Here is an 11,436-nt window from a genome sequence, read left to right on the forward strand (position 1 = left end):
TAACGGCTGAATATTTCTTAATGAAAAAAATACAGTATTTTTTAGAATAGCACAAAGTATATTTCATCAAACTTTCAGCTCAATCGAACCATTTTTGTAAAAGAAAAAAATTAAAAACCAAAAAAACGGTTTTTTTGAATTTTTTGGGGGAATTTTTGAGGTTAAGGGCAAAAATGATCACTACAAAAGCTGTAGATTTTTTTTATTTCCAACAACTTTTACATTTAACTTTTTTCAATAAGATGCATTGTTTACTCACAAATTGCAAAAAAAAAACCATTTTCACCCACCACGCCCTAAAAACCACCCCTCCTATACCCCCTAATAGACGATTTTGGTTCGGAATGGTTTTTTTTATTTATTTATGATGTATTTGACTAAATTGTGCCATTAGTTTTGCTGTAAGAAAACATTTATTTATTTGACCATTTTTAACTGCTATTTCTCCTGGACTATTATTGATTATGTATGACAATAATGTTCCACCGCCCATGTAAATGTGTCAAAAAACAATTTATTGCGCTGTTACAGGTGAGTCGTGTGGCCGGATCCAACTCAGTAATGTGCGGATATTGTCGAAACGTTTTATAGGCATATCTAATAATGTTTTGAATGTTTTATCTCCCTTGACATTGACAAGCCAAGATATAAAACTAGATAAAAAGCTAATACACTGTATACTGCATTAATTCTGTATACTCCATGTGACAGTGTAGTCTACTTGGTAGTAAACATGAGTGAGAACTATTTGGTCTTGTTTCTACTGAGCACCTTGTTCTGTAAGTGTATGATTCATGCGCATATGATAGAGGCTCATCTAATGTAATTTAATCTAATGAGAATATCTAAAATGTAGTTGTATTGCACTGTGTAGCTATATGACATAACACATACCACCACCTGATACGTAAAATAGCTATCAACTATACTGCAAGTAAATGTTTACTTTGTTCCTTAGGTAGAACATGAAGGTTATGAAAGTTTTAGCATGTTCATCGTATCAATAATTTCCACCTCGTCGAAAAAATTACACCCTTCAATTATAACCGATGGATTGGTCACATGATAGCATCTTGAAATAGGATATAACTGATGCCTCGGTTGATGGAATTACTAATTTTATATGGTTGTTTGTCTCATTAGCACCTCATTTAATGGAATGAAAATCAAACATTTTGGGTTTTTTATTTAAATTGGCGGCTGTTTAATGTTTTAATGTCAAATTTTACAAAAACCTAAATGATAGTAAAAGAAAGTTTAAACGTTCAGCGCCAACGCAATTAGAATGTTTGGTCTCTTATTTATTAGCTTCTAAAATAACTGATTATTTGTATTTCCATTACTTAAATAAATGTAAAATATACGTAATACTCCCGAATATTGTTGCAACAAGATGAATTAAACTCATTGTCTGCCTTATTATTAAATGATCCTACATAATACGGGGTACTAAACGTTGTATTTTGTGCATCATTTATGTAACTGACCGGTTTTGCAGTTATGTTGTTTCTCTTAATACTTAACATCCGATTTTGGAAACAGTTTCATTTTAAAATGAGTACAAATTAGTTTGTCAATGATTGCATAGGGTGCTAGTTAAACACATTAACAATTAAGGTATTTTATTTAGTATATTTGTACAGATTTATTCTATATTTGTCTTTATTTTAATCTTTAATCTTTTAATATTTTATCTTAATTTTAAACACTTTTTCATATATCATCGTCACACTCACCAGAATATAGTTTTAGTACAATTATGTTCTGTATAATTCAATAGTTGTATTCTAAATAGTATTTTTATTGCTATCTTCAAACCAATGATTTTCTGAGAACTCGGCTCCACCCACAGGCTTAAGCCCATGTGGGGTCATCTTGTGCAAAAGCCTTTATTGTAATGTTTGTAAAATTTATGAGATAAATAAGGAATTTGAATTTCAACACTCAAATTTCAACCTATTATTTTAATGTATTATTTGTGATACATGTAAAAAATGGATAGAGTTTTAAAATATTACAACTTGAGTTCTAATCACAGAATATTGCAGTAGGCCATAGTGTGTGTACAAATAGGCAATATAACATACTTAACACAGTATAACAAATGTCTATAGAGAATTAGAATTGCCTATATAATCTAGTTCAGAAATGTTAGCCTCGATACTGCACAAACACTGTTTCTTCCCACACATATTGTTTCTGGCTCGATTGCAGTTAGCGACCCAGAGGAGAAAAACCTGATTGCCAAACTTGGATTTGTTCTCTTGTAGTATACCGAATATTTCGGGTCTTACAGTATCCAGACTTGCTTCATCACAGTCCATTTCCATCCTGTTCCCCTCCCCCCCTCCAATTTCCACAGGCTGCCAAAAATGTATATAATATCCTTAATCAACTCTGAAAACTTCCCACCTTTATCAGAATCGCCCTTTATACTCTGAGTTTTATAACTAAGTTTTCTTTATCGGTTGGTTGTGTTATGTTTCAGGTCTGTCAAGGCAAGACCAGTTGGTATCAGACAAGTGCCTGTACTGTCTCTGTGTGGCCAACACCAACTGTAATCTGGGTACAGGGTGCACGAAAGATGAACCTCAAGTTTGTGGACCCCAAGCCATTACCAAACTTTATTGGATAGATTGCGGCGAACTTGAAGATTGTAAGAGATTTTAAAAAATCACCCTTACATTTCTGTGTTTAAAATGTAAAACTCTACTTATACACTAACTTGGGTTCTCTTAGGGTGGTCTGCTAGAGGTTGGCACAACTTCAGGAGCGGTAGTAGATGGTATTGATACCGAGACCAAACTTTATGGGATAGATTCCGGTGAACTTGGAGATTATAAGAGAGTGTCAAAAGTTACTCTTACTTTTCTGTTTGTTTTTTTTTTTCATTTAAAACCCCAACTTATTCACTAACTTGAGTCCCCTCAGGGTTTTACGCTAGAGGTTGGCACAACTTCAGGAGCGGTAGTAGAAAAAAAACAAGCAAACAAGTTTTTATTGTTTTTTTTTTAGAAAGGAGAGGGCGATACCCTTGTAAGCCTTATTCTGCCCGTCCTCATGGGCTACTGGCCTGTGCGAGGATCTTTTCAAACAGAATAAGGTTGAAAGTCGATACAATACAAGGTTATTGTATAATATATTTATGTATATATATGTACAATATATTTACACTAAATAACATCATGATATCATAACATTCTTATATATCTCATGAGCTAATCTTCTTAGACTAACTGCGTAAACGCAGAGTTAAATATGTATACATAAGATACAACTTTACACAATATACATTTTACAATAACAGGTTGACGGTACTGATAAAAAGTGCAACGGTCACAAACAGGATTCGAACCTGCGCTATCTCTAACTCAGACCCAAAGTACAAATGTCTCAGACCGTTCTACCTTCGGCTCTCCCGAACGGACTGTGTTGATGTTTGTAGTTCATATAAACACATTTTCCATATCTCTTCTTATTATTGATATACGTAGCGATTAAATAAAACTTCAATAAATAATATCACTCAATAGTGGTTCATAATAGTGGAATATCTTTTCAAAACTGTATATCTTGCAAATCGTTGATGTTAAAACAATTTTGAAAGAATAATGCTTTATTGTATATTTAAAGGATAATTCGATTATATCCTATGTGTATTGGTTGAAAAATAAAATAGTTACGGTTATTTTAGTGGTTACGTGTTTTATCTTTTTAAGGGTATAAAGCGTACTCTTATACCTGTATTCTAGTGATTATATTCAGGTTTATAGTATCAAATTGTTGTAAGAAATTTGCCTCATATAAGTTAAATAACTTTCAAAAGTTGGCATCACCAAGCGAATTGCACAATCCGTTGTTAGTAGTTGAGTCCTGCGATCAAACGTATAATAACCCATATTCTTTAATTATATTTATAAATCTAGTATTAACTTTATTAAGTGCAAGTTTTAGAGGTAGAGCGCGTAGTGATTATAGGCTACTTTTTATTGTGATTGCTGATTTCTGCAATTTCTGCAAGTCGCAACGCACTAGTTTGATTTGTTCACTTTATCTAGTTTGTATTCCATATTAGATTAGTTTTCCACTGTGGAAGGGATCAAATTGCATACGTATATTGAAACTTAGAATCACTGATTTTTGTTAAACTTAACTGCAAATTTTCGAAAACAACTATGTTACCACCACGAGCACTCTTTAAAACAGAGAGCAATGCTGGTTTCAAGTCGCCTGAAACTGGTTCCCAAGTTGAGTACTATAAGAGTCTTCTTACGTCATTATTGGCTACATGGTCTTCGTCACAACTCTTTCTTCCCTCCATATCTTCCGCATATGAGGTATAAATGTACTCTGTGTTATCCGTTTGCAGTGCATACATTGTTCTGTTTCCCACTCCGACTCACTTTCTGCTACCAAAACAATCGTTACCCAAAATTTTTCCCTCTCAATGTTCTACTTTAGATTTTAGTCGCCTCGTAAACCTCGCTCTATATGGGATCTTCCACTCTCTGTTATTTGTTTTCTCTTTCTTGTTTTTAATTTCTACTCTAAATGTTCCCTTTGGCCTCCTCATGTGGGCGTATCTTTTTTTTTAGTTCCCCAGCATGCCCTCTCAGCACTTATGAATTAAAAACTTTGAATATATATATATATATATATATATATATATATATATATATATATATATATATATATATATATTCATATATTATATATATATTATATATATATATATATATGTTATATATATATTTATATTATTATATATTATATTACTGTATTATTATATTATATTAATTATATTATATATATATATTTGTGGCTGCAAGTTACTCAATGGCGTTAAATATCACTTCTAATATGCAGGTCCAAATACTTGATCATTCATAATTTAAATAGACCTTAAAGTCAAGTCATTAGAAATAAAGGGAAAATTCAATAATATGAAATTAGTTACAAAACTCCAAATTTGGCCTAGTATTATCATTACTAACGCTTTCCATTCTATCATTTCTGACTTTTTTATTGTTCTACTGGAAATTAAAAAACTAATCTTAAAATCCATTTTTCACTTTCTATTGCCAAACCTTTAGATCATTTAAGGTGTTAAAATAACGGATACAATAACACCACAATTTAATATTTTGTTTTATTCAATATTCTTACCCAAAAAAAATCGTAACGTATTTTTTCCTTAAATTGCTAGGTACTCGTACACAAATTACTGAAGTAAGTGAGTTGTGGTCATTAGTTCAAGTTTATTGAACATTAATTAGGTAAAGATAAAAAGAAATCTCTCAAGCACATTCTCACATTTAAGTTTCATTTAAAGATTGTAAGTGCTGGAATTAATGAGAATGATTTACACTGATGGCACATGATTATTTCAGCGTACGAATCCTGCACGAATAATCTCTACTGCGCTAATGAATGCATTGAAAATTACATGCAAAGATACAAGAGGGTAAGTTTTTAAACGTTTTCACTATTCGCAGTTGTATATTGGTATATTATAAGGCTAAGTAAAGAATGTATGTACTCAAATTGTGTGTGTGTGTGTTTGTGTGTGTGTGTGTGTGTGTGTGTGTGTGTGTGTGTGTGTGTGTGTGTGTGTGTGTGTGTGTGTGTGTGTGTGTGTGTGTGTGTGTGTGTGTGTGTGTGTGTGTGTGTGTGTGTGTGTGTGTGTGTGTGTGTGTGTGTGTGTGTGTGTGTGTGTGTGTGTGTGTGTGTCTTATATATATATATCTTGAATAGTCAGATTTAGAGTTAAACTAAGCACCCAGTGGAAGCTCAGTCTGACTTACTGAGTTAAGAAAAGAGCTTGTGACCCGAACAAATAGACTTGAGTGCTAAATCCCGATTGGTTGCTGTTTCCTGCTGAACTGGAAAGAATGTTTAGTATTTAGATTTTATTATTTTAATTTTAGTTCAAATGTGTATATTATGTATCCCTCTTGCATTTGATAGCACATGAAGATATTATAAATTAGTTTATAACCTTGATTTTTCGATCTTGAAGTCGCTCATAAAAATGTTCTATCATAACAAAACACACCCTTGTGTGTTTCGACTTGGTTAGATGTAAAAAATAATAAAGTATTATTAATGCATCACAAGTTGTTGCACGCATTATTCAAAGCTGAAAATTTGTAAATTTAAAGCATAATACTGCATGAACAACCCATTCTTCAAACCCACTATTTTGTATCATAATATTGTTGATAAAAAATAAATAAATTATGGAGTTCTATAAATAATCTGTTTTAAGGCAATTTAAAACTTAACAAAATTATATATTCGCAATTAAATGACTGAAATGGTTTAATTCCATTTGTGACATTGGAATCAAATCAAATCAAAAACATCTTTATTTCCATTATGGTACACAAAAATTTTAAGAAATCATAGGAGCACAATTTTACATTTATAATATAAAATTACTTTAGTAATTAACACCTAAACATAAAATTGCAAAAAATAAATACTTACACACACACACACACACACACACACACACACACACACACACACACACACACACACACACACACACACACACACACACACACACACACACACACACACACACACACACACACACACACACACACACACACACACACACACATATATATATATATATATATATATATATACTGCTATAATGATTGTGGAAATATTTCCTCACATAGGTGCATAGCACCTGTGCGTGAGAGAATGAGTCCCATTAACTCAAAATAATTTTCTTAGGGAAATAACGGGGGACGAACTGTTAGATGATAAGAAATTAAAAACCGACAGACAAACGGACTCCTCAGTCAGGACAATGCTTGAGGCATCTGCCCCTCCTTTCAGTTTATTATTTTCCAAAAAAGTTTCGGATTATTCTTGCTACTGATAATTTTTGATCTGTAATAGTTACATTTTGCTGATTTAATTTGCGAATTTAATCTGTTTCTCAATTGTATGTAGTATTCTCTTAGATTCAGATTGAACGGCTGTTTTTTGAGGAGTTTGCTTATTTTATCCCTTTTCCTAATGCCCCTTACCAACTCTTCCGAAATCCATGGCTTAATTTATTTAAATCTATGCTTCTCATTTGTAAGAATCTTCTTCGACGTTTCAGTAAAACTGTTTAAAATTTGTAAGAATAAGTTTGAACAAACATTGACGTCGGTGATATTTGTGACACAGGTCCAGTCGCAGTTTCCCTAAGTAATTACTAAGTAACCTTTTGTCAATGATAGTAGTTTCACTAGGAGTCTTATGAATTTGTCTTGGCATTTTAATACTCAGGGCAGTACAATAGTGGTCAGTAATACTAGTCTCGATCACTGCTATGTGTAAACTGTCAAAATCATCGTGTATAATAAAAATATGGTCAAGACAAGTCTGACTGGCCCGCGCCTCTCTAGTTGGGTTGTATATACCACACATAAACCCACATTCATACAGTACGTCTAAGTATCTTTCGGTCTTGTTGTCAGGTATCAAAATGTTACCCCAACATTTGGGAATGAAATGACACAATTACAGTTATATACAGCAGTTTGAAATCCTTCATATGTGTGACCCACAATGTTCTAAACATTACCCTGTGTTAATTTTAATTTGGTGCCTATACTGTAGCTGAAAGGATTCATTTTAGGGGTCATATTAGGTGATAAAAAAAAACTTCATAAACCCTTTTTTATTTCAGGGATTTTTAATTTCATTTTTAACACTATAAGAGAAATTATAAGCATTTAAATTAGGAATTCTGGGTAATTGTGTGTAAACCCCAAAAAGAAAAGGCTAAGACAGAAATGTGCATTTATTGCAGTAGGCATATAAATTCAGGTAATGGACGTTTTTAATTATTTATGTCTTAAGAAAATTATATTTGTTTGATGGAATATAATTCAAGAAAACTGCAGGTTCTAATAAAAATATTACTGAAGAAAATTACAATTTTTGTAAAAAAAAGCATACTACGCTCCTCGATCATATTTCATAAACACATTGCACAAATTGCATATCATTACTTTAAGCTGTGTGTTTGTGGCCTGATAGCACGATACACCAAGTACTACTTGAAATGCTTACAATACCTCTTAAAATATATTTTAACGCACTGAAACTAAAATGTATTAAGGTTCCCACAAAAATATTCCATCCTACCAACGAAACATCGTTCTTAACATAAACTCACGCGGTCGGATATTCTAAGACTTCAAAATGGAGGAGATTATAAAATTAGACCTTTTTCTATGTTCCTTTTATATGTATGTCCGCCGATTTTTTCTAAACTAATGAACCAATTTGGATGCAGCTTATGTAAAACGAAAAAGGCTGTCCCAGATTGGTCCCATCTTTTAATAAAATTAACACGTATCTGTCCAGGAAATCGGTTTGGAAGTTTTACACATGAAGAAACCACATTGTCGGAATAAGATACCGAAATGTAGTTTTCTTTGAATGACCATAACTTACCTCAAAGATGATAGAGAACTTCATTGTTCATAGCATTGATTCGAGAAATGTCCTTGTTGTTCAACGTGGAATTCCTGATGTAGCAGTTAAGCATGATTGAGTGTGAAGATTGTACTTTTGTTCCTCAGAGTTGTGAGAATCTTCTTAGACTACATTAGTGTTCTAAATAATATTATAAAACAACATCTGACTAAAAGTAATTCATCACTGTTTCATACAGGATTGTGACGGAAATTCAGAGATCAACTGTCTTGACTTCGCGGCCATCCACAGGCTTGGACCTTCAGGGTGCCTTACCTCTTCTCTACCAGAAGATTACAAGAACGCGTTGGTCAATTGTCTGAAACCATAATTGTGCGAAACAGTTCCAAAACACTATTTTCTGTTCTATTACCATTCCCCTTTTTGACTTCAATTTTAAATCGATCTCACTGGCTAACACTGAACGCCATTACCACTTCACCAACTCATTTTGTTCTATTCAATTAATAATCAGTTCTTTATACGTTTAAAACCAAAATATTCGTTTCTGTCATTTCTAAAACCAACAGTTTTTCTGGATTAAAAATTTATAAATCCAAATTATAAATTCTTATAAATTGCTTTATTATTTTACACCATAAAAATTAATACTGTTTTACTATTATTTTGTCAAAGGTCTATTTTTACCATACTCTAATTTGTGCAAACTACGTAGTCAAGCATTACTTAATTATTATTTAGTTATATGTAATAAAATCACCTTAGTCGATAAGAAGGACTACTTAGGACTAACTTCGATAAGAATGAGTTAAACTTGTACCTATAACTTAGCTAACATCTGCAACCTTGTCGCCATTTATTCAGGGTGCCAGAATTCCCCAAGCCCGCTTGCCAAGAAAAGATGTGTTTCTCAAGGCAGCAGCCTAGGGGCCATTTTGTTAAATTTATTCATGGCAGAATTTCTAAGATGTTTAAATCACTTAACATCCCATCTGTATGCAGATGACTCATAGCTTCACTTGTCTTATGATCTTGCCTTCAGGCGGAAAACCATTTGTCAGATGCGTTACAGCCTTGAGAACATTCTGGGATGGTCCTTTGCAAATGGCCTGAAGATTAGGAAAGTGCATTATTCTATCCATTATGCCTTACGAACCGCTGCAGACGCTTATTGATAATGCAATGAATTTCTTGTTGGATGGTAAGAGATTTATTAATGAGTGTGCCACCCCAAAAACTACATACTTTATGATAGGCAGTGCTGCCACTTTACCTCTCAGCACGCTTTGGGAATGCCGAGGAAAATGCACAGGTTCACAAATTTGCTGCTAGAAGCGGTAAAATTTCAACTCATACGGTCACTAAACTTCCATCGAGCCTATTTTACTGTAAAGCATGTTAAAATAGAATAAAGAGTGAATCCAAAGACTCCAAAAGTGTTTAATCCGTTGTCTTCAACTTCTGACAGTTCGCTCTCATTTTCTCCTTTCGAGATATGCTCAACAGATGTATACAAAGATATTGTGTGGATGAAGGATAAACTTTTCCTTATTGCCAGAAACCTGATTATGGCATATTTTTAATTCCTTATGCAATATCTTTAAAACTTTTGACCATTTGTGTATTTTCCTATTGCAATGCGTGCGGAATACTAACGTGATGCATGGTTCATATGATTTCAATCCTCAAGGAGCCATAGTGTCTTAGTGAGATGCTGTTCTTTAAGGAGGAGGTTCTCAACGGAGGAGTAGCTATGGAAGCTTGTTACGTGACGTTTAGACTTAACAGCTTTTGTATTTCAGTCCGAAGCTGTACAACGAGTCCCCTTTAGATTTCAAAATATAAAGGTGTAGACTATTTAAAGATTAACTTAGGACTAATGCAGAGCTGAACAATACAGTTACCCGCATAACGGGTTAAGTTTTGGGTGTTCTGTCAAGGAAACACCTAGCCTATTGCAATAAGACATCTTTCAATAGTAATTCGTATAATGAATCCCTCACTGAATAATGCACGACATAAATTATTTTCTTTCATTTTGACTTTATTGCTGTTACTAATGATGGAATCTTAAAGAACAATCCTATAGAGCAGCAAGTGGTTAAGGAATCTAATTCTTTGGGTGGTAAACTGGAATATGTCAGGTTGCTCTAACGATACAATACGTTACGGTGAGAATAACTTAGGTGGTATACATTAGCTACTGAAGATTGAAAGAAAGGTATAATGTTTTCTTTTAAAAATACTTTGCTGAAGCTTGGTCCGTTTGTTTGAAAACATTACATTCAGTAGTCTACCTTTATAATTAAAACTTAGTGTTTCAGTCTCAACGTATAACTGTAGGGCTTTCTTGGTTGCCAAAAAAGAATAATGATTTGAGGTTTACTATTGGTGTTTCAAAAAAAAAAAATATCAAGATAGTGGTGAGTACAAGCAACTCAAAAGCTATTTGTTATGTTATGTCCATATAGTCTCATAAAACTTTTGTAACTCACCAATGATTCAAATAACGAAATTTTTGGAGAGTACTAATTTTGAATTACACATAGTTTTTTGAGCTATGATATCGGTAACAGTTTTGTGTTATGCTATTCTAAAAAATAGTATTAAATAAAGTAACTTGTTCAAATTAGTTCCATAGTGTTTAAATCTTGTTTAAGCTCAATATGTTACAATCAAGAATAAGAAAGTACAATATTAGGCCGTTTTCGTGGCCTGTTTTCAGTGTGGGAAATTAACACCATCCTCCTCTATATTTTGTTCCTCCATTTGCCACTCTCTCTTTCCACGATTTTTAAAATGAACTATGGTTAGAATGTTGACTATTCTCCTTGATTGGAACTGCAATGCATTTTAGATCATTAATTATCCATCAGTTAGTAAAGAAAACCGTCTTACGTTCGCATCATCGATTTGGAAAAGCCACGTAATTCGTTACATGAAACTAAATTTAATACATGCAACTGATCTTAGAAACTCAAT

General features: G+C 32.9%; 1 protein-coding gene across 1 annotated transcript; it reads left to right on the forward strand.

Annotated features, from left to right (window-relative positions):
• Positions 1-639: 639 nt before the first annotated feature.
• LOC124363928 (lysozyme-like) lies at positions 640-8,992 on the forward strand. Its single transcript, XM_046819200.1, has 4 exons — positions 640-779; positions 2,489-2,656; positions 5,391-5,464; positions 8,693-8,992. The coding sequence occupies exons 1-4, from the start codon at positions 734-736 to the stop codon at positions 8,822-8,824; spliced, it is 420 nt and encodes a 139-aa protein (XP_046675156.1). The 5' UTR covers positions 640-733; the 3' UTR covers positions 8,825-8,992.
• The last annotated feature ends 2,444 nt before the right edge of the window (positions 8,993-11,436 follow it).

This window comes from Homalodisca vitripennis, chromosome 5, assembly GCF_021130785.1.
Source record: "Homalodisca vitripennis isolate AUS2020 chromosome 5, UT_GWSS_2.1, whole genome shotgun sequence".
Taxonomy (NCBI): Eukaryota; Metazoa; Arthropoda; class Insecta; order Hemiptera; family Cicadellidae; genus Homalodisca; species Homalodisca vitripennis.

What these genes read in the sequence shown, in the direction of transcription:
- LOC124363928 (XM_046819200.1), top strand. Translation starts at nt 734, where the DNA reads ATGAGTGAGAACTATTTGGTCTTGTTTCTACTGAGCACCTTGTTCT. An exon ending in TCTACTGAGCACCTTGTTCT is followed by an intron (nt 780 to 2,488) that starts GTAAGTGTATGA and finishes GTTATGTTTCAG; the next exon opens with GTCTGTCAAGGCAAGACCAG. An exon ending in ACATGCAAAGATACAAGAGG is followed by an intron (nt 5,465 to 8,692) that starts GTAAGTTTTTAA and finishes TGTTTCATACAG; the next exon opens with GATTGTGACGGAAATTCAGA.